The sequence below is a fragment of the Rhincodon typus genome, chromosome 17 (genome assembly GCF_021869965.1).
Source record: "Rhincodon typus isolate 14 chromosome 17, sRhiTyp1.1, whole genome shotgun sequence".
Lineage (NCBI taxonomy): Eukaryota > Metazoa > Chordata > Chondrichthyes > Orectolobiformes > Rhincodontidae > Rhincodon > Rhincodon typus.
In genome coordinates this window covers 109,307-132,967 of record NC_063348.1, presented here as the reverse complement: position 1 = coordinate 132,967, position 23,661 = coordinate 109,307, and the positions used below count along the sequence as shown (strand labels likewise).

Below are 23,661 nucleotides of genomic sequence, written 5' to 3'. Positions count from 1 at the left end.
TTCTCCTTTTATCCATCTTCTATCCGCCTCCCCCTCTCTCCCTATTTTGTTTCAGAATCCCCTTCCCTTCCCCTATTTCTGAAGAAGGGTCTAGGCCCGAAACGTCAGCTTTCCTGCTTCTCTGATGCTGCTTGGCCAGCTGTGTTCATCCAGCTGTACACCTTGTTATCTCTGACTCTGTCGACGTTTCATTCTCGAACTGCCTTTCAGTGGCTGCTATACTAGCCCTGACTAGCAATGCCACTCCCCCGCCTCTTTTTCCACCCTCCCTGTTTCTTTTAAAGCATCTAAATCCTGGAACTTCCAACAACCATTCCTGTCCCTGTGTTACCCAAGTTTCTGTAATGGCCACAACATTGTAGTTCCAAGTACTGACCTATGCTCTAAGTTCATCCGCCTTATTTCTGATATTTCTAGCATTGAAGTATACACACCTCAAACATCTCGGTGTCCACAATTACGCTCCATCGACCGCGTTTCTTTATAAACAACCTCACTCACTGCTGTATCTGTTGGAAGGCTGAATACCTCATCCTCTGAATTACAAATCCGGTTCCCCACCCCCTGCCAATCTAGTTTAAACCATCCCGTATTGCTCGAGCAAACCTCCCTCCCAGGATATTTGTGCCCTTCTGGTTCAGGTGCAACCCGTCCTTACTGTACAGGTCCCACCTTCTGCAGAATGTGCTCCAATTATCCACATAATGGAAGCCCTCCCCCCTACACCAGCCCTGTAGCCATGTGTTTAGCTGCACTCTCTCCCTATTTCTTACCTCGTTATCACATGGCACTGGTAGTAATCCAGAGGTAACGACCCTGTTTGTCCTGCACTTCAGCTTCCAACCTAACTCCCTGTACTCGTTTTTCACATTCTCTGTCCTTTTTCTACTTATGTCATTGGTACCGATGTGTACAATGACTGCTGGTTGCTCACCCTCCCCCTTAAGGATCTTGAAGACACGATCCAGGACATCGCGGACCCTGGCACCCGGGCAACATACCATCCATTCATCTCGTTCAGGTCCACAGAACCGCCTGTCTGTGCCTCTTACTATTGAATCCCCCACTACAATTGCTCTCCTATTCTTCCCCCCTTCCCTTCTGTGCCACAGGGCCAGGCTCAGTGCCAGAGACCTGTCCGCTACGGCCTTCCCCTGGTAGGTCGTTCCCCCCCCAACAGTATCCAAAGTGGTGTACTTATTATTGAGGGGGAACGGCCACAGGGGATCCCTGCACTGTCTGCCTATTCATTTTCCCCTTCCTGATAGTCACCCAGCTACCTTTTTCCTGTACCTTGGGTGTGATCACCTCCTTATAAGCACCCCCTCAGCCTCCTGAATGATCCAGAGTTCATCCAGCTCCAGGTCCCTAGCGCGGTCTGTGAGAAGCTGGAGTTGGGTGCACTTCTCGCAGGTGAAGTCAGAGGGGACACCTGCAGTGACCCTTACCTCCCACATCCTGCAAGAAGAGCACGCAACTGCCCTAGCTTCCATTCCCTCTACTCTAGATTTCCAGAAGAATAATAAAAAAAAAAAACCTTACCTTACCGACCCTCCACACAGTCTTTTTTTTTTTGGTTAAAGGAGGAGGATGGGTGGGGTGTTTCGGGTTTAGCCAATGCCCGAATATATCAGTTCCTTCCTGGCTCGCGTTCTGTCCACACACCCGCCGCTGAAAACAAGGTGGCCGCTGCTGCACGAGTAAGTTTTTATACTGGGGGAAAAAAAAAACACCTTACCTTCCGGCCAGCACTCTGGCTCGCGCTGCTGCTACTGAAAACAAGGCCAAAGAGAGATTTTCTCTCTTTGTACGTACATTGTTGAAGCTTGTGTACATGGCACTCGCGTAAAACTGAAACCTCCATGCTAACAACGGTGGCATGGTTTCTGTGTCAGAAAGAGATCCATACCTGGCAGAGTTTGATTGCACAAAGAAATATCAAACCATATTCCTCAGGCCTGTCTGATCTGCCCTGGACGTTATCATTCCAGCTCCTATTCTGCAAGACCAAATAGCTCAGCTTCAACTCCTTTGAACAAGTCACAAACCGGACTCTCCACTCTATTGAACAGATTCCTTCCTGTCTTGATCCTAACTTTTGTCACCCTGTCCAGTCTGTTATCACCTTCATCTGTGCCTCCCTCTGGCATTGTCTGCCAATTCAATATCTCCAGTTCCTGAACATAACCTCTTCCTGTTCACCACAATCCCTCGACACTGTACCTAGTGTTCAGTTTGTGACATTTAGAACTGGTCCAATTTAGGAGGTGGGTGGCTCCCAGTCACTGGATTGGGGATTCTTTCTGCCCTTTCTGGAACTGGAAAACTTGACTGATTTTGTTCTGAATTTCTCATTATCCATATGGTCGGTGTCTAATTCTTCCCTGCCATTCCCTCCCTCAACTACTCCACCTCCATTTCCAGTGATGGTTTGTCCACAAATATTCATTGCAAACCCACTAACTGGCACAGAGCCTTCAACGACACTTCCTTGCACCAAACTCCCTGGAAGGACACTGCCATTCTCCCAGTTTCTCATGACCTTTCCATTAGTTCCATTTCTGCCCATAGCCGCCCCTCCCTCCCACAAACCTGTGACCTCATCTTCCCCCCTCACGTGCCTTGGATCTAAATGAACACTGACCAGATTAACACTCTGGGTTCAAATCCCTCCCTGACAAATGATGAAATTTGAATTCCTTTGATAAATCTGGGATTGAAAACTAGTCTAATGGTGACTACAAAACCATTCTCATAAAATGTCATCTGGTTCACCGTTGTATTTTTTGGGAAGGAAATCTACTGTCCTTGCTAATCATGCCTTCGTTTGACTTCAGATCAATGGCCACGTGACTGACTCTGAACCGTCCTGTGAGAGATTAGAAATGAGCAAGCCAAGCCAAGCCAACTGTGTTCCACTCCCCTGAGCAAATTAATGGAAAGGGCATCATCCTAATTCATGAACTACAGTGAACTTTTTATTATCTGGCATCTTTGGGACAGGAGATGTGCCTATTGATTAAATATTCTAGATAATCAAGAGGCTCGCATAATCAATGTCAAAACGCACACTAACTAACAGAAACATAATGCAGGGGTATATACAACCATTGTACTTTATTTATGGCATAAATCACTTAAATATTAATGCAGTTTTACCTTAAATAAATAAAACTTACCAGCAGACAGCCTTCTCACTCGCAACCACAACTGATTACTTAGAAAGCATGAGGAGAAATTGAATCAATTGTTGATATTTCGTGAGACCATTCAATTGAACAAGAAGCGAACTTACATTGAGGTGAATAAATGAAAAAAACTATAATAATTGGACAGAGTAATACTGTAAACCTCATGGTATTTGAGGTATATAATTTTTGCTGTTTTATCAAGAATGTCAGTTCATAAAGTGCCAGTTAAAACAGTTTGCTGTATTCCTCTCTCCAGCATTTATAGGTGAGATATCACAGTCAGGTGTCTGAGGTATTTTAGCTCTGCATTCAGGACTGAAGGCAAACTGATGGTCTTATTCTTTCTCTCCCACTCTCTCTCTCTCTCTCTCTTCCCCCACCCATTTCTCACCCCCCATCTATCTCTCCCCTCTCACTCTCCGCCGCCCCTCTCTCTCTCTCTCTCTCCACCGCCCCCCGTCTCTTTCCTCTCCCTTACCAAATCCTCCACACTTGATAGGCTGATGGGCAGTATGGCACTTTCTAGTCACTACCGCTCTGAGGATCTCTTGGACATTGAGACAGCTGCGGGGGGCTTCCAGCTGCGTAAAGGCCTGAAGCACTGCCTCCCGCTGACGTTTTGCATTCACACTGGGCTCAGCCAGTACATGGCACTGGACGAGGTGGAAGGCCGCAAACTAAGTGACATCTTCTACCACTGTGCGGTAAGCACGACCGTGATCCCAGGTGGGTATTTCTCCACCACCTTGCAGCTGCTACAAAGTGACATAAGGACAAATTAGGAGCAGGCCATTCAGTCCACATGCTACTTCACCATTAAATGTGATCGTGGTCGATCCATTTGTGTTCTGTATTACACATTCCTATCTACTCCCGATAATCTTTAATTCCCCTTGCTAACAAGAATCTGTCCACTTCTGTTAAAAATATGTAGAGACCCAACCTTTACCGCTTCACATACTTGTGTGTGAAGCCAGGGGGGTAGAAGAAGATTCTAAATAAATACTTCGGATGGTGTTCACTTGAGAGAGGATGATATGGAGATAAAAATCAGGGAGAAAGAGGCAAGAGAGGAAGTAGCAGAAGCTTTTGCATAGATTTCCAATTCTTCTTTGGCAACTGGAGAGGTGCCAGAAGACTGGAGGACAGCCAGTGAGATACTGGTATTTAAGAAGGGAGCAAGATATAAATTGGGAAACTGCAGGCCATTCAGTCTAATCTTGGTGGCGGGGTAACTATTGAAAACAGTTCTGAGCGACAGAATGAATCTGCATTTGCAGGGGCAGGGATTAATCAAGAGCATTTAGCATGTTTTTTTTAAGGGGAGGTGATGTCTGACCACCTTGACTGAATTTTTTTGAAGAGGTAACAAGTATGTAGATAAGTAAAATGCTTTTGCTGTCATCTACTTGGACTTCAGCAAGGCTTTTGATAAAGTGTCGCATGGGAGAATGGTAGCGAAGGTAAGAGCCCATAATTGGCTGACTGACAGGAAGCAGAGCATGATGGTTAGGGGTGTTTTTCCAACTGGAAGTCGTCCAGTGGGAACCCGCAGGGACAGGTAATATTGGGGCCATGTTGGTTGTAATTCGCGTAAATGATTTACACTTGAATGTAGGAGGGTTGATCAGTAAGTCTGCAGATGATAGAAAATTGGTGTGGTAGTAAGTAGTGAGCAGCATAGCCTTCAGTTAGAAGAAGATGTAGACAGACTGGTCAGGTGGGCTGTTCAGTGGCAAATGGAATCTAATCCAATAAATGTGAGGTGATGCACTTAGGCAGGATGAGCAAGGGAAAGAAATACATGATGAGCAGTATGAGCCTGGGAAGCACCAAGGATCAGAGGGTGTGCTTGTGCACCAGTCCTTAAGGAATCGGGACAGGTGGATAAAGTGGTTAAGAAAGCATATGGAATGCTTCTCTTTATTAGTCGAGGTATCAGTTTTAAGAGCAGGGATATTATGCTGGAACTGCATAAACATTGATTGAGCCACAGCTAGAGTGTTGCATTTAGTTCTGGAATCCACATTACCATAGGAATGTGATACCACTGGAGAGTGTGCAGAAGAGATTTAGCAGATGTTATGTTATGCAGACTGGGCAACTATTTCATGGACCATCTACATTTTATCTACAAAATTAACCTGAGCTTTGATACACCACCGTGTTCCCTGGCCAACATTTCTGATTTAGGCTTGCTGCAGTCCTCCAGCAAAGCTCAGCGCAAACTGAAAGAACAGCATCTCATTTTCTGCTTGGGGACCCTGCAGCCTTCAGGTCTCAATATCAAGTTTAATAATTTTGGAACCACCTTCTATGTCCCTTACCCACCCTACATCCCAGGCCGTGTCATGACATGGGCTGCTTTCAGCATAGCCAACCTATTATGACCTACTTATCAGCTTTTCTTGTAACCGTCCATCCCATTGTCTACTTAACTGTCATTTTCTCTCTCTGGGTTCCTTCTCTGCCCATCTGCTGACTCCTTCCCATGAACCTTCTCTGCTGCCCCTTACACCCTGTCTTCAGCATATATATACCACCTTTTCCTGGCTACTATTGGTTCTGAAGAAGGATCACTGAACCTTTCGGGGCAGCACGGTGGCTCATTGGTTAGCACTGCTGCCTCACAGCACCAGGGACCCAGGTTCGATTCCACCCTCGAGCGACTGTCTGTTTGGAGTTTGCACGTTCTCCCCATGTCTGCGTGGGTTTCCTCCGGGTGCTCTGGTTTCCTCCCACATTCCAAAGATGTGCAGGTTAGGTGGATTGGCCATGCTAAATTGTCCATAGTGTTCAGGGGTGTGTAGATTAGGTGGGTTATGGGGAATGGGTCTAGGTGGGGTGTTATGAGGGTTGGTGTGGACTTGTTGCGCTGAAGGGCCTGTTTCTACACTGTAGGGATTCTATGATGAAACGTAAACTGTGTCAGACCTTATAGGTTTTTCTAGCAGTTTTTATTTTTGTCTTATCAGAATGTTGCCTGGACTGAAGAAAGTCAATTATGAAGAGAGATTGGACAGACAAAGAGGTTGTTTGCCCAAGAGCAGAGATTGGGAGGAGATATGATTGACATGTACAAAATTCTAAGGGACATAGACGGAGCAGACAGGAGGAAACATTTCCCCTTGGTGGGATAATGACCAGGAGACATAGATTTAAGGAGAGGGATTAAAGGTTCAGACGAGATTTGGGGAAAAGGTTTTTCACCCAGGTGGTGGTGGGAATCTGGAACTGACTGGCTCCCAGGTGGTAGAGACAGAAACCCTCATAACATTAAAGAAAAATGTTGGGTGACCACCAGGAAGATCAGTGGGTGTGGGCAGGTAGTGCAGGAGTCCCGTGTGGCCATCTCAAACAAATATACCATGTTGGATACTGTTGGAGGAATGATACCTCAGGGGGGAAAGTGGCAATAGCCATGTGGCACCATGCACAGCAAGGCAGGAAGAAGCCTGGGAAAGCTTGAGAGAATGTGCTAGGGGACTCGATTGAAAGGGAAGTGAGAGGTGGTTCTGTTTCAGCAAATGAGATGTCGAATGTTATGTTGCCAGCAAGTGAGACTCTCAAGTCGTATGTTGTCTCCCTGGTGCCAGGGCCATGGATGTCTCAGAGCAGCCACAAGGTATTCAGAAGATGGAGGGTGAACAGCCAGCAGTCGTGGTACATATTGTAATGTAATGGGTAAGAAGAGAAATGAGATTCTGCAACAGCAGAATTAGGTAGTAGATTAAAGAGGATGATTACTAAAGCCATAATCTTTGGATTACTTCCAGTGCCACGTGCTGCTGAGTATGGGAATAGGAAGATGGATTAGATGAACACGTAGCTAAAGGGATAGGGAGGAGGGAGGATTTTAGATTTTTGGACCATTGTGATAGTTTCTGGGGTCAGTGGCACCTGTACAAGCTGAACAGTTTGTAGCTGAATCGGAATGGGTCCAGTATCCTAGCTGAGGTTTGCTCATGTTGCTGTGGAGGTTTTAAACTGATTTAGCAGGAGGGTGGGGCACAGAGCAGATGTAAAGTCAGGAGCAAGGTCCAATCAAATATAGAAGGAATGCTAGAAGAGACCAGCAGGTGGAGAAGACATGGGCACAACAAGGCACGTGTGCAAAAGCTAAATTGTATCTATTTTAATGCAAAGAGTAAGGTAAGGCAGATGAACAGTGTTGATTGACACATGGGAATATGATATTGTTCAATCACTGAGGCATGGTGGAAGGAAGGGCCGGACAAGCAGCTCAGAGTATTGCCATTTCAGATGGGAACATAAGAAATAGGAGCAAGATTAGGCCATCTGGCCCCTTGAACCTGCTTTGTGATTCAGTAAGACAACGGCTGATGTTTTTCTGGATTCATCTCTCTCCCGCCCATACACCATAACCCATAATTCCTTTTCTGTTCAAAAATCTATCTCTGCCTCAAAAACATACAACAAATTAGTCTTAACTGCTTCACTGGGCAGGAAATTCCACAGATTAACAACCCTTTGGGTAAAGAAATTCCTCCTCAACTCAGTCCTAAATCTGCTCCCCCTTATTTTGCGGTTACACCCCCAGGAGGTAAGAGAGTTTACATTGCATTATTGATAAAGGAAATTGTAGTAATGATGGAGGATGTCCTAGAAGGGTGTTCCAATGAAGCCATCTGGTTAGAGCTTAAAACGTTTAAAAAAAAAAGGTGATTACTTTGCTGGGATTATCTGACAGGCCTCCAACAGTCAGAGGGAGATAAGCTGCTTGCTTATATATTAGAGATACTAAATGTGTATTTTGCTTCTGTCTTCACCAAATTACAGGGTGGTGACAATGGCCTTGTTGAAAATGTGGATGTTGAGCAACTGGGCTACTGCCCAGTGATAGATTTTTTAAAAAAGGTGTTTAAAAGGCTGGCAGCACTCAGCTAGAGAAGTCACTAGGCACAGATGGGATGCATCCTAGATTGCTGAGAGTAGTAAGGGAGCAAATTGCAGGGCCGTTGACAGAAATTTTCCAGGTCCCTCTGAATACAGGATTTAGTCCCGGAATCTGGAGGATTCAAATGTGACACCGTTGTTTAAGAAAGGGGCAAAGAATAGCTCAAGAAACCCAGGAAAATAAGTTCATACAGACAGTCAACGTGGCTTTGTCAAGGGCAGGTCTTGTCTGACAAATTCAATTGAGTTCTTTGATGAGGTGACATAAGCAGTGGATGAACATACTGCTCTGGATGTTGTATACTTGGACTATCAGAAGGCATTTGATAGAGTACCACATAGCAAGTTGGTTATCAAATTATCAATCTCAAACATTTCTGGGCCCTTGGCAGCATGGATCAGAAATTGGCTAAAAGATAGGAAATAGAGGGTAGGTAAAAATGGACATTTCTTCGATTGGAGATGAATGTGGTATTTCCCAGGGATTGGTGTTGGGACCTTTTCTGCTTTCTATAAATGATTTGGAGATGGGGCGTTGAGGGCAAAATCTCTAAATTTGCAGATACTCAACTCGGGACAATCATAATTTGAGGATGGTGCTGAGTGACTTCAGAGTTGGACAAATGGGCATACACCTGGCAGCTGAATTTCAATACAGAGAAATATAATTTTGGTATTGCATTTTGGTAGCAGAAACACGGACAGACAATACAGGCTCAATGGTACAACTTTGAGGGGGATGCAGGACCTTGATTGTCAGCAAGAGACCTTGGAATAATGTGAGGAAAAACTTTACTCAGAGTTTCTAAGTTTTGGAAAGGGAGGTGGAGGCAGTTTCCATAAGAGGTTTTAGTTATATATATTTGCAAGTGATGAAGTTAGAGGGCTGGAGAATGGAACTACCTGGGTAGTTCTTTCGCGAGCCGGTACAGACATGTTGAATGGCCTCCTTCAGTACTATAAAATTCTATATTCTAATTTAATTGAGTGTTTTTTTGAAGAGGTGACTTGAATATATTGGTGAGAGTAATGTAGCTGGTGTGCTTTACATGGACTTCAATAATGTCTTTGACATGGTCTACATGGAAACCTGGTCCAAAAGTTAAGATTCCACAAGATCAAAGACAGGATGGCAAACTGGATCAAAAATTGGCTTGCATGTTAGAAGGGGAAGAGTCATGGTGGAGTGTTGTTTTAGTGATTGGAAGCCTGTGACCAAAGGGATCAGTGCAGGGAGGTTTCAGGCCACGGTCTGATGTTAATCAGCTGGCATAGAACATAGAACAGTACAGGACCTTCTGCCCATGATATTGCGCCAAACTTTTACCCTAAACCTAAGGTCTATCTAACCTCCAACCCTACCTTGTACTATCATCCATATGCCTATTTAATTGCCACTTAAATGCCCCTAATGAGGCCGACTCCACTACCTTCTCCGGCAATGCATTCCACGCCCCTACCACTCTCTGAGTAAAGAACCTAACTCTGACATCTCCCCTATATCTACCTCCACTCACTTTAAAACTATGCCCCCTCGTAATAGCTACCTCCACCCTAGGAAAAAGTCTCTGGCTGTCCACTCTATCTATACCTGTAATCATTTTGTACACCTCTATCAAGTCACCTCTCATCCTTCGGCGTTCTAAAGAGAAAAGCCCTAGCTCTCTCAACCTTTCCTCATAAGACCTTCCCTCCATTCCAGGCAACATCCTGGTAAATCTCCTCTGCACCTTTTCCAACGCTTCCACATCTTTCCTGTAATGAGGCGACCAGAACTGGCCACAATACTCCAGATGTGGCCAAACCAGGGTTTTGTATAGCTGGAGCGTAACTTCATGGCTCTTGAACTCAATCTCTCTATTAATGAAAGCTAACACACCATACGCCTTCTTAACAACTCTATCTACCTGGGTGGCAGCTTTCGGAGAACTGTGGACATGAACCCCAAGATCCCTCTGCTCCTCCACACTGCCAAGAATCTCTCCGTTAACCCTGTATTCTGCTTTCAAGTTTGTCCTTCCAAAATAAATCACCTCTCACTTTTCAGGGTTAAACTCCATCTGCCACTTCTCAGCCCAGCTCTGCATCCTACCAATGTCCCTTTATAACGTAGAACAGCCATCCGCACTATCCGCAACTCGACCCACCTTCATTTCGTCCGCGAACTTACTAATCCACCCTTCCACTCCTTCATCCAAATCATTTACAAAAATCACAAATTGTGTTGGAAATTAATCCTGAGAAGCATGAGATGATATGGTGGCTCCATGGTTAGCACTGCTGCCTCACACTGCCAGTGACCTGGCTTTGATTCCAGCCTTGGATGTTCAGTGACTGTCTATGTGGAGTTTGCACATTCTCCCCATGTCAGCGTGGGTTTCCTCCCACAGTCTGAAGATGCGCGGGTTAGGTGAATTGGCCATGTTAAATTGCCCATAATATCCAGGGATATGCAGGCTAGGTGGTAAATGAGGGGTTATGGAGATAGTGGGGACTGGGTCTGGGATGATCTTCAAAAGTTTGGTGCAGACAGGATGGGTCAAATGGCCTCTTACTGCACTGTAGGAATTTTATGATGCATTTTCAGAGTTCTAGAAAGGGAAGGATATATGAATGGCAGATCCCAAGGGATACTGAGGAACAAAGGGACTTTGGTGTACAAGTCCATCAATCCCTGAAAGTGTCAGTGAAGGTCGATGCCTCCACTATGGGATGCCTGACTTCATGAACCTGGGCATTGAATATATGGGGCATGGAAATTCTTGTTAAAACTTTATAAAATATTGGTCAGGCCACAGACAGAATACTGTGTGCAGCTCTGGTCACTACACTATTGGAAGGATGTGATTATAACTGGAGAGGGTGCAGAGAAGATTCACTAGGATGTTGCCTGAGATGGGGAGCATCAGTTATGAGAATACACTGGATAGGCTGGGGTTTGTTTTCCCTGAATCGGAGGAAGCTGACTGGTGATCTGATTGAGATATACAAAATTGAGAGGGTAGGTGAAATATGGAACTGTCTGAGTGGGTGTTGGAGGCAGGTTTGAAGAAGCATCTGGATGACCAGATGAAATGCCAGGGCATTAGTAGTCTATAGTCAAAGTGCAGGTAAATGGAATTAGTGAAGTTTTAGATGGTTATTCTTGAATGGCACAAGTGCAATGGGCTAAAGGGCCTTTATCTGTTGCTGTAGATTTCTATGACTATGTCAGCTCTGCAACTCTTGTCTGACCAATGTTCATAGTGGTGTGTGTCTACTGTGTTACTCCTGTCTGGTAGTACCAGAGTAATTTGGTTCTCCTCTCTTCCACAGAATCAAATGGCTTGTGATCCATCTGTCGTTGACATGTTTCTAACAGGTATGGAGTTCCAGATTTTCTTGTCCCCGCTCTTGTTGTGGAATTGGATTCTATTGTTCAGCTGCCAGAGAATGAAACCAGCTTATTTTGATAGTGCTTTGTACCTCACTTTTCCACCTTTCCTTCTGTCCACAGACTGACCAAGCTGTTAGTCTGTAGTGATGTGTTTTAATTCCACAGTTCCATCGTCTCTTGTCAGCTGTGTTCTCTGGACACTGTTGTTACGCTGTCTAATGAATGTGGAGTAGCGTCGACACCAAATCCAGAGTTTCTGACTTCACCAGCCTTGAGCAGATTCCATTAACCTGTTGGTGTTGTCTTCTCCCTCTCTCAAAAAGTAGGCTTTCACTAGGTTCTACTTGTACTTACTGTGGGTCTCTCCAGATTCTTTAAAAGTTGGACAGTGTATGATTAGGCAGTGAAGTGTGAATGTTTTCCATTGCAAAATTTGATCTGCTCTCGCTGTTGTACAAGATGAAATCACAAAAGGTTAATGTTTCTCACTGCAGTATAAGGCTCGGTAGATGAAGCTTTAATGTTATTTTTCCTTTTTACAGGCACCTCATTCACAGAATGGTTCACCAAGTTTGTTCACAATGTAATTTCTGGACGATATCCCATCATCCGAGACCAGATATTTCGGTCAGTGTGCCTTGTACGTTGCCTTTCTAGGTGTGCCTGTGGGTTTGTGTGTATGCTGTACACCTTGTACGCTGTGCTTCACGTGTGCACACATACATCTTTGTGTGTATGCTGTGTACACCTGCACATTCTAGTATGTACATACGTGTGTGCCTGTGTGCGCGCGCACTGCATTTGGGGGAGGGTGTGCATGTACCTTGTACACTACATTTGGATGTCTGTGTGTGGATCTGAATATGCACATCTTTGTGCACATGCAAGCATGTACGGCCGCATGTGCGTGTCCCACTCAGGCAGTCTGAATCTCAGATTTGTTCTGGTAGTAGAGGAGGCCATTCAGCCAACCATGTCTGACCCTGAAGAATTCAGTCAATGTTACTCCCCAGCCTTCTCCTCGTGACCCTGCACATTGTTCCATTTCAGATCCTACTTCAGTCTGCTCATGAATTATTAGATGATTGTGCATAGCCAAAATGGTGCAATCATGTGTCTGCGAGTATGCACTCTTATGTATGCCTACCATGTGTATATCGCCTTTCTGTTCCCACCAGATATTTATGGTCCTGTTCCAGTTTGATCAGGCTTGTTTCTGGCTACTCTCCTGTAAGACAGTTCAGTCTCTGTTGACACAATTCCCTCTTTCTCAGATACATTCATGATGAAAGATGGGTGGCTCGAACTGGTGAAATCATCATATCTGTAGCTACCTCCTTCCTCCCAGAATTGAGCTCGGTGCACCCACCACATTATTTCTTCTCGTACAGAATCAGGTATGTATGCTGCGCCTTTCTTCTTCAACCCTGTCAACTTGATCATTGAGAGTAGACTGATGGGGCAGTAATTGGCCGAGTTAGATTTGTCCTGATCTTTGTGTACAGGACGTACCTGGGCAATTTGCCACATTGTTGAATCGAGTTGGCTAAGGGAGTGACAGGTTCTGGAGCACAACTCTTCAGTATTGTTGCCAGAATTTTATCAGGGCCCATAGCCTTTATAGTTGGAGAACTGTTCTTTGCTATCACATCAAGTGAATCAAATCGACTGAAGACATCTGTGACGCTGGGAGCCTCTGGAGGAATCTGAGATGGATCATCCCCTTCGCACTTCTGGCTGAAGATTGTTTTGAATATTTCAGCCTTATCTTTTGCACTGATGAGTTGGGCTGTTTCATCATTGAGGATAGGGATATTTGTGAAGCCGCCTCCTCCAGTGAGTTCTTTAAGAGTCCACTGCTGTTCACAACTGGATTTGGCAGGACTACAGAACTTGGATCCGAGAAATAAAAAGTGGAAGAGTATTGTACTATAGGATCCCCGATAGTGGAGACTGAGGAACAAATATGGAAGGAGGTCACAGATAACAGCAACAATAATAGGGTTGTAATAGTAAGGGATTTTAACTTTCCTAACATTGACTGGAACTTCCATAGTGTTAAGGGTTTGGATGGAGAGAAATTTTAAGTGTGTTCAGGAAGAATTTCTCAATAAAGAATGTAGATAGCCCCACTAGAGCAGGGGCAAAACTTGACCTCCTCTTGGGAAATAAGGCAGGGCAAGTGATAGAAGTGTTAGTGGGAGCACTTTGGGACGAGTGACCATAATTCCGTTAGTTTTAAAATAGTTATGGAAAAGGATCGGTCTGGTCCATGGGTTAAGATTCTAAACTGGGGCAAGGCCAGTTTTGATGGCCTTGGACAGCAACTTTCAAAAGTTAGTTGGGGGAGGCTGTTTGCAGGCAAAGGGATGTCTGGTAAGTGGGGGGGGGTTTCAAAAGTGAGTTAGAGGGTTCAGGGCCAGCATGTTCCTGTTGGAGTGAAGGGTAAGGCTGGCAGGAGTAGGGAACCCTGGATTGCTAGAGTTATTGAGGTCCTGGTCAAGATAAAGAAGGAGGGATATGACATGTATAGACAGTTGGGATCAAGTGAATTGCTTGAGGAGTATAGAGGATGTCAGAGTACACGAGAGAAATCAGGAGGGCCAGAAAGGGACATGAGATGGCTTTGGCAGATAAGGTAAAGCAGAATCCAACGAAATTCTACAGGTACATGAAGGGCAAAAAAGTAACTAGGGAGAGAATAGGGCCTCTTAAAGATCAACAAGGCTCTTTATGTGCAGAGTCACAAGAGATAGGTGAGATCCTAAATGAATATTTCTTGTCCGTATTTACTGTCGAGAAAGGCATGGATGCTTGGTAACTTGGGGAAATAAGTAATGATGTCTTGAAGATAGTCCACATTACAGAAGAGGAGGTGCTGGAAGTCTTAAAACGCCTTAAGGTAGATAAATCCCTGGGATCTGATGAAGTGTATCCAGGACTTTGTGGGAGGCTAGGGAGGAAATTGAGAGGCTTCTACCAGAAATATTTGTACCATCAACAGCCACTTGTGAAGTGCCCGAAGATTGGAAGATGGCTAATGTTGTGCTATTATTTAAGAAAGGTTGTAGGGAAATGCATAGGATTTACAGAATGATGAACCTAACATCTGTCGTGGGTATTTTTTTTAGAGGGGTTTCTGAGAGACAGGATCTACCGGCATTTGGAGAGGCAAGGACTCACTTAGGGATAGTCAGCATGGCTTTGTGTGTGACAAATCATGTCTCTCAAACTTGAGTGTTTTGAAGGGATGACCGAGGAAGTAGATGAGGACAGTGCAGTAGACGTTATCTGCATGTACTTTAACAAGGCCTTTGACAAGGTATCGCATGCTAGGTTGTTCAGTGAGGTTAAATCTCACGGATTCCAGGGAAAATTGGTTGCAAAATTCGCTTGATGGTAGAAGACTGAGGGTGGTGGTAGTGGGTTGTTTTTTGGACTGGGTCCACTGTTATTTATCATTTATGTAAATGATTTGGATGAGAACTTAGGAGGTATGGTTAGTAAGTTCGCAGATGACACCAAGACTGGTGGTATAGTGGACAGTGAGCAAGGTTATCTGGGAATACAGTGAGATCTTGATCAATTGGGTCAGTGGGTTGAGGAAAGGCAGATGGAGTTTAATTCGGATAACTGTAAGGTGTTGCATTTTGGTAGGTCAAACAAGGCCAGGACTTACATAGTCAATGGTAGGGCCTTGGGGAGTGTTACTGTACAAAGAGATATAGGGCAACAGGCTCATAGCTCCTTGAAAATGGAGTCACCGGTTGACAGGGTGGTGAAGAAGACTTTTGGCATGCTTGCTTTCATTGGTCAGAGCACTGAGTAAAGGGGTCGGAACATCTTGTTGCAGCTGTACAAGATATTGGTGAGACCATATCTGGAGTACTGTGTGCAGTTCTGGTTGCCGTATTAAACAAGGAAGAGTTCAGAAAAGATTTACTAGGATGCTACCTAGACTGGGAGGTTTGAGTTGTAAGGAGAGGTTGGGTAGGTTGAGACTTTTCCCCTGGAGTATGGGAGACTGAGGGGTGACCTTATAGACATCTATAAAACCATGAGAGACATATTGAAGCTAGATAGCCGCAGATTTTCCATGGAAGGGAGTTTAAAACTAGAGGGCCTAGGTTTTAGTGAGAGGAGAGGGGTCCAGTGGGAAGTTCTTTGAAACAGAGGGTGGTGAGTGTCTGGAACAGAGATAGTGGCAGAAGCCGGTGTAGTTTAGTCACTTAAGAAACATTTAGTCAGGTACATACATAAGTACATAAGTACATGATGTGGATCAAATGCAGGCAGATGGGACTAGTTTAATTGTGCAGCATGGACATGTTGGGATGAAGGGCCTGTTTTCTGTGCTGTAGACCTCCATGACTGTATGATCCTTTGTTTGGAGGATCACTTTGCCCTATCCATCTGGTCTGCCAGTCTTGTTTGGCATGCAGGTAGTCCTGTTTGGTCACTTCATCACGTTGACAGCTTATTTTTAGGTATGTGCGGTGCTCATTCACTGTCCATTGAATTTGGAAGGCGCTGCCCTGGTGGTATTGCTGTTGGATGGCAAGGGGCGGCAGGGTGGCATGGTGGCTCAGTGGTTAGCACTGCTGCCTCACAACACCAGGGACCCAGGTTCAGTTCCACTCTTGGTGACTGTCTGTGTGGAGTTTGCATGTTCTCCCTGGGTGCCACAGTTTCCTCTCACAGTCCAGAGATGTGCAGGTTAGGTGGATTGGCCATGTTAAATTGTCCATAGTGTCCAGGGATGTGTAGACTAAGTGGATTAGCCATGGGAAATGCACGGTTACAGGAATTCTGGGTGAGATGCTCTTTGGACAGTCGGTATGGGCCGAATGCCTGATTTCCACACTGTAGGGATTCATGACTGTTAACCCAGAGACCCAGGTAGTGTTCTGGGAGCTCAGGTTCAAAGTCTGCCATGTCTAATGGTGGAATTTGAATTCACTAAAAGTCTGGGATTAAGAGTCCAATGATGACCATTCTCGATTGTCAGAAAAACCCATCTGGTTTATTGATGTTTTATAGGGAAGGAAGCTGCCATCCTCACCTGATCTGGCCTGGCCTACATATGACTCCAGACCCACAGCAATGTGGTTCACTCTTGGCAATTAGGGATAGGCAATAAATGCTAGTCTAGCCAGTGATGCCCTCATCCTATGAATGAACATATAAAAAAAAGACAGGTTTATCTCCCTGGCTTGATGGTAATGCTAGAGTGTGGAAAATACTGGGCCATGAGGTTGTGGATTGAGCTGGACTGTGATTCTGCTGGTGTTGATAGCTCTCAGAGTCACGTGGATGCCCAGTGTTGAGTTGTTCAATCTGTTTGAAGTCTTCCTCATTTCGTGCAAGAGAGCCGGTGTGATATTGGAATTTTGTCTCCACAAGAACTGTGTCGTGATCAGTCTTACTGATACTGTAATGGACAGATACACCTGCAACTGGCAGATTGGTGAGGATGAGGTCAAATATGTTTATCTCTCTTATTGATTCGTTTGCCACCTGCTGCGGGCCCAACCAGTACTGCTGCTGAGCTAGTCTTGGTGGTGGACATTGAAATCCCCCACCCAGGGTGCACTTAGCACTCTTGCCACCCTCAGTGCTTCTGCCAAATGTTGTTCAATATGGAGGAGTACTGATTCGACAGCTGAGGGTACATGGTAATCGGTAGGAAGTTCCCTTGCCTATGTTAAACCTGATGCCGTGAGACTGTGTGGGGTCTGGAATCAGTGTTGAGGACTCCCAGGGCAACTACCTCTCAACTGTATACCAAGGTGCTGCCACCTCTGCTGGGTGATCCTGATGGTGGGACAGGACGTATCCAGATACAGTGATGGCGGTGTCTGCGTCATCATCTGTAAGGTATGATTCTGAGTATGACTGTGTCAAGCTGTTACTTGACTAGTCTGTGAGTAGCTGTCCCAATTTTGGGATTGTGGGCCCTCAGTAAGGAAGACTTTGCAGGTCAACAGTGTTTGATGTTATCATTTTCGGTGCTGAGGTTGATGGCAGGAGATCATTCTTTTTTCATTCTTTCCAGCAGTTTGATTCAATTGAGTGCCTTGCTTAGTCATTTCTGAGAGCAGTTTAGATTTAACGACATTGCTGTTAGTCTGGAGTGGCATGTAGGCCAGACCAGGTGTTGATGGTAGATTTCCTTTATCAAAGAACGTTAGTAAAACTAGGTTGGTTTTAATGACAATCAAAAATGGTCGTTAATTTTAAGTTTTTAATTCCAAATATTGTTGAATTGAAGTTCCATTATTTGCCCTGGTAAACTCAGATCCCCAGAACATTTCTTGGATCACAAGTCCTGCAACCATGCTGTCACCTCTTCCCTGATGTTAGTTTTCAGCCAATTCAGCTTACTCCATGTTTAATCAAGAAATGGCTGAAAACACTGGATACTGCAAACACACTGGCCCCAACAATATTCTAGCAACAATAATGAAGGTGCATGCTCCAGAACTAATCAGTCAAGCTGTTCCAAGACAGCCACAACACTGGAACTCAACAATGTGGAAAATTGTTCAGGTATGTCCTGCATACAAAAATTAGGACAAATCTGATGCAGCAAAATACCACCCTGCTACCAAATCATGGGTAAAGTGATGAAAGGGTTCATTAATGTTGTTGTCAAATAACCACTGCAGCTTTATTTGGGCTCTGTTACCAACTTGGCTCCTCACCACACTTCTTGGTTGAAACAAATGTGTCTGAAAAAGTGTCAAGTCTGCCTCAGATTGGCTTCAGGCAATCCAATTTTGAAACTGTGGACTGTCTATCATCAGTAATATACTATTTTTAGGACTGTCGGCCTTGGAGCTGTACTGCAGGAACACCAGTGGCTGCTTAAATTGTGTAGTCCATGAGATTGAGATGTTCTGCCATTTCTTTATTTATTAGACGAACAAATGAAAGAGAAATAACTGAAGGCTTATTAAAGAATTATTATACAAACATTTATTTTTGTTCATTTATTTAGAGTTTGCTAAATTACTGAATACATGCTGTGTAAGTGTTGTCAATTGTCATTTTCTTAAAAAAAAAAGGTCCACCTGGTTCTCTAATGTACTTTATTAGGAAAGAAATCTGCCATCCTTACCTAGTCTGACCGACGTGTAACTCCAGAACTACAATATATTAACTCTTATCTACCCTCTGGACTATTAGGGAACAGCAATAAATGTTTCCCTAGCCAGTGGCACCCCAATAAATAAATTAGAAAAAGCACAGAAAGTTTAAATAGAAATAATAAGTTGGCAAAGCTCACCTGCGAGTCTCTGAGCATTGTTCTGTAACATCAGTCATGATTTTTAATTGTTGATATTTGGTCTGGTTTTTAGTTGCAGTTCTCTGGTCCATGTTTTTGACTGACTCAAGGACCATTCTTTTTGATTCATGTTAATTTGTGCTCGCTCTCTCTCTCTCACTACAGGATTGAAATGGTGGAGGATGCCTCCCCAGATAATGCCTGTCAGTTGGACAGTCGGTACTGGAAAATAACCAATGCAAATGGAGATGTGGAGGAGGTCCAGGGTCCTGGTGTAGTGGGTACGAAGTGATTGAGCCCTGTGGTTGGAGCTTTGGGCAGTGATGGAGCTGTGGAAGAAGGGATTCAGGACTTTGGGTGGAGACTGGTAGGACTCTGGGAGCAAGGTAGCTGGACGTTTGTGCAAGGAGGCAAGATTTAGGTTGTGTGGTTGGGTTGTTCAGGGTGTCAGCAGAGCCTGTGCACATGCTGGGTGGGTGAGTGACCATAAGATATAGGAGCATAAGTGGGCATTCAGCCCACTGAGTCTGATCTTACACTGAATCTTGTTTCTCAGCACTGTTCTGCCTTCTCCCCATAACCTTTGATTACTTTAATAATCAAGAACCTGTCCATCTGTCTTGAATACAGTCAATGACTTGGCCTTCACAGTCTTCTGTGGCGGTGAGTTCAGTACCTGCTGGCTGAAGAAATTCCACTGATCTCAGTTCAAAGGGATCATCTGTTCACTCAAAGAACATACCCTTAGGTCCTCGCCCCTCGAACTATGGAAACATCTTCTCCACATGCACTGGTGTTGGGGAGTAAGCAGTGTCTGGGTGCCTGGCGGGTGTGGGTGGCATAGCGGGGCAGCGTCTGGCCGATGGGATTGGGGGACTGGCAGTGTCCAGCCGATCAGGGTGGGTGAGTGCAGCGGGCAGTTTTTGGGTGTTGGTCCCTCCCTTCCTGCCACCTCCCTGCCTCTCCCCTGCATCTTCCCACTGACTTCTGACTTTGTCACTCCCTCATTCTCATCTTTTTCCTGTCTCTCTCACTTTCTCTCGCTCTCTTTTCCAGGTGAATTCCCTGTGCTGCGCCCTGGCACAGTGCACGAGTACACTAGCTGCACCACCTTCACCACTGCCTCGGGTTATATGGAAGGTTACTACACTTTCCACCATCTTTCCCAGCACAGAAACACCTTCAATGTGACCATCCCAAGATTCTGTATGGTCTGCCCGCCACAACGAATGCCATCTACTCATCAGGTGAGTTACCATCTCCATTGTGATATCAAATATAATAATCCAGATGAGATTGGAGAAGGGGGAGAATTGAGTGGATGGGAGTTTGAGAGAGGAGATTACTGAGTGGAGGATGAGTTTTACAGAGTAGAGTATCGAGCGAAGAGTAAGTATGATGGAAGATTATTGAGTGGAGGGTGAGTAATACAGAGGAGAGTTTTTAGTGAGGATGAGTATTGCCTGATACTCAATATGGGGAGGATGTATCATCTTTGTTCATGTGTGGGCAAATGCAGGTACAGAATTCGGGAAGATGGTCTGAGGTCCTTGAGCAGATGGTTATAGAGAATTGGGAGGTTTTGGTGCATTACTGTAGGAGAGGTGGTAAGAAGTTATATGGGCCGTGGCCAGAGACAATATCAGAGGACTGTCAATATGGTTCTGCTTTACAAGAATGTTGGTAGAGATGGGCAAGGAATTACAGACAATTGAATCTCATCAGTCATCCAGAATCTATCAGAGAATATTCGAAGGAGAGAATTAATCTCCATTTAGAGAGGCAGGGTTTGACCAGCATCGCTTTGTAAGTTGGATCCAAAATTGGCTTAGTGACAGGAGACAAGCGTGGTGGCAGAAGGCTGTTTGTGTGATTGGAGTCCTGTGTGCAGTGGCATACCACAGTGCTTGGTTCTTTATTGTTGGTGATATTCATAAGTGATGTCAATGTGGGAGGAGTGGTAAGTAAGTTTGCCAATGACACAAGAGATTGGCTGAGTCATTGACAGTGAGGAGGAAGGTGTTAGGTTACAGGAGGATATAAATGGATAGGTCAGGTGGGCAGCTCAGTGACAGGTAGAATTTAACCTGATAAATGTGAGAAAATGAAATTGGAAGAAGTAACAAGACAAGGGAGTACTCAATGAATGGCAAGACTCTAGGAGATTCAGAAGTGCTCATCCACAAATCTATGAAGGTGAAAGTAGGTTAAGAAGGTAGTTCAGAAGGCATGCAAGGCACTTGCCTTCAACACTTGAGGCATAGATTATGAGAGCAAGGAGGTTATGTTGAAGCTGTACACAACTTTAGTTAGGCCACAGCTGGAATACTGTGTGTAGGTCTGGTCACCACGCTACAGGAAGGATGTGATTGCACTGGAGGGGATACAGAAGAGATTCACCAAGATGTTGCCTGGGATGGAGCTTTTTAGCTATGACGAGAGGTTGGATAAGCTCCTTTCTTTAGAATGGAAAGTTGAGGGGAGACCTGTTTGAGGGGTACGGACAGAGTGGATAAAAAGCAGTTGTTCCCCTTAGGTATAATTTTAATGTGAAAGGCAGGAAGTTTAGAGGGGACTTCAGGAAAATATTTTGGGGTTTGGAATGCACTGCCTGGGAAAATAGTTCAGGTGCAAAACCTCTCAAACTTTAAAACAAGCACTTGAAATGTCATCACATTAAAGGCTATGGGCCAACTGCAGGAGGGTGGGACTAGTGTAGATTTGGTGGTACAAACGTGATGAGCTTCCTTTCATCCTCTTCTGCACTGTATAATTCTGTGAAAGGACCTAATGGAAAACAGTGACAGGATCAGACAGAGTCAGCATGGATTTACAAAAAGATATCCTTGGTTGACAAATCTACTGGAATGTTTTGAGGATGTAACTAGCAGAGTTGACCAGGGAAACCAATGGATGTAACAAGGTGTGGAGCTGGATGAACACAGCAGGCCAAGCAGCAGGAAAGCTGACGTTTCGGGTCTAGACCCTTCTTCAGAAATGAATGTGATTCCCTTTAGACTTTCAGTAAGATTCCACATAAGAGGTGAATCTAGAAAGATAACCACCAATGCATCCACAATTTCTACAGCCACATTCTAAAACATTCTGGGATGTAGATTATCGAGTTGTTGGAATTTATCAGCCTTTAATTCCATCAATTTCTGCAACACTATTTCCTTATTAATACTGATTTAGTTTGGTTCTTTCTACTCACTAAACCTTGGTTTTTCCAAAGTTTTTGGGATGTTATTTGCGTCCTCCTTTGTGAAGGCAGAGCAAAACTAGCTATGAATTGGTCTTCCATCTTTTTGTTCCCCATTCTAATTTACCTTTTATTCTGACAGGCTCATGTCTTCATTACCTTCTGCTCCTTACATAGCTGTAGAGCTTGTATGTTCCCCACAAGTTTACTTTTGTAGGCTAGTTTTCCGCTCTTAATCATCCCTTTCTCCTCCTTGGCTAAGATCTGAACTGCTCCTCTGTGTGGACCCAACCTTGTTTGGTCCCTCCCCTTACAGCCTCTCCACACCCCACCCCCAGCTCAACCCTCTGTCCTGACTCAGTGTAATGCTCCCCCACCCATACTTTCTTCCAATGCCCTTTGTGACTATTCAGTGGTAATTTTGCAGAAGGAACAGTGGGTGGAGAGGAGCAACTATTCAGCCCATCCTGCATTCACACACTCCAAGTTAGTGATGCATCCAGTGCCACCCCCTCTCACTGTAACCTAGCAAACTATTCTTTCTCCAATATTAATTTTGCTCTTGACCTTTCGCCTGGCCCCTCATGCTACAGATTTGACACAGAAGCACTGACTGGACTAAAGCTTCAATCTCATTGTTAATTTGAATCTATTTTTGTTTGTTTTGCACTCTACAGATTGGATGCAGTCACGATCCCTCAAATGACAGCACAGCTCCATCCAATAGCAGTAACCTCAACCCCAATCTCTTTGGTAACTTCTCTCCAGCTATGGGCCGTTGTCCCCGTCACACCTGAAGTGGATTTTCAGCGATCTGTTTTCCTAAAAGCCATTGATGGTGCAATCTGATTTTTTTGTTTTGGTAGATTTTGCTCTGCACCTTTGGAACAACCTGTGATTCTGACTGCATCTGTTTACAACACAGGACTCAGGTTGACTGTACAAACTCTCAGCAGCTACTCAGGACTTCTTGTTCCTTTAACTTATCAAATTTTGTTGTAGATCAGCTTTGAAGAGAATAAATGCACAGTGTTTAATTGCTGAAGGTTGAGAATTGTTTCCTTGTGGATATAATCTTGGATTGAAACCAGTTGAACAGTCAGCGCAGTTGGATTGTCATACGTGGGGGTTGCAAACATTTTGATCTTTTCTTCGTCAGGCTGCCTGGGACAGGGGCTGCAAGAAACTGTTCCATCAGATAAGTAAACTATAGGTTAGGGACTGCACACTGGTGCAAGGACCAAGCAGAGAACACTGACTCCCAAGAGGGCCTCTGTCAACAGTGATTCGGGACGGTGCTGCTTGGGGAATGGTGATTCGGGACTTAGCAGATGGGGAAATGATCATTTCTTTTTTTTTCTTTCATTCACTCATGGGGTATGGGAGGTCAACGATGTCTGGTCAGCATTTATTACCCATCACTATTTGCCCTTCAGAAGATTGCAGTCAGCTGCCTTCTTGGACTGTTGCAGTCCACACACTATGGGTTGACCTACAATGCCCTAAGGGAGGGAATTTCAGGATTTTGACCCAATGACAAGAAGGAACAATGATATATTTCCAAGTCAGGATGGTGAGTGGCTCAGAGAGAACTTGCAGGTAGTAGTCCCAGAGATCTGCTGCCCTTGTCCATTGCGATGGAACTGGACATGGGTTTAGAAAGTGCTGTCAAAGGATCTCGGATGAA

General features: G+C 44.7%; 1 protein-coding gene across 4 annotated transcripts in view; it reads left to right on the top strand.

Annotated features, from left to right (window-relative positions):
• Positions 1–23,019, top strand: part of fbxo3 (F-box protein 3) — a 37,011-nt gene extending 13,992 nt beyond the window's left edge. For all 4 annotated transcript variants that reach the window (XM_048606993.1, XM_048606992.1, XM_048606995.1 and 1 more), the window contains 7 exons: positions 3,691–3,895; positions 11,424–11,469; positions 12,027–12,111; positions 12,759–12,881; positions 18,938–19,053; positions 19,829–20,019; positions 22,652–23,019. In XM_048606993.1, the coding sequence (XP_048462950.1) occupies positions 3,691–3,895; positions 11,424–11,469; positions 12,027–12,111; positions 12,759–12,881; positions 18,938–19,053; positions 19,829–20,019; positions 22,652–22,771 (886 nt within the window). In that variant the 3' untranslated portion in view covers positions 22,772–23,019. The remainder of the gene's footprint in view (positions 1–3,690; positions 3,896–11,423; positions 11,470–12,026; positions 12,112–12,758; positions 12,882–18,937; positions 19,054–19,828; positions 20,020–22,651) is intronic.
• Positions 23,020–23,661: the final 642 nt, after the last annotated feature.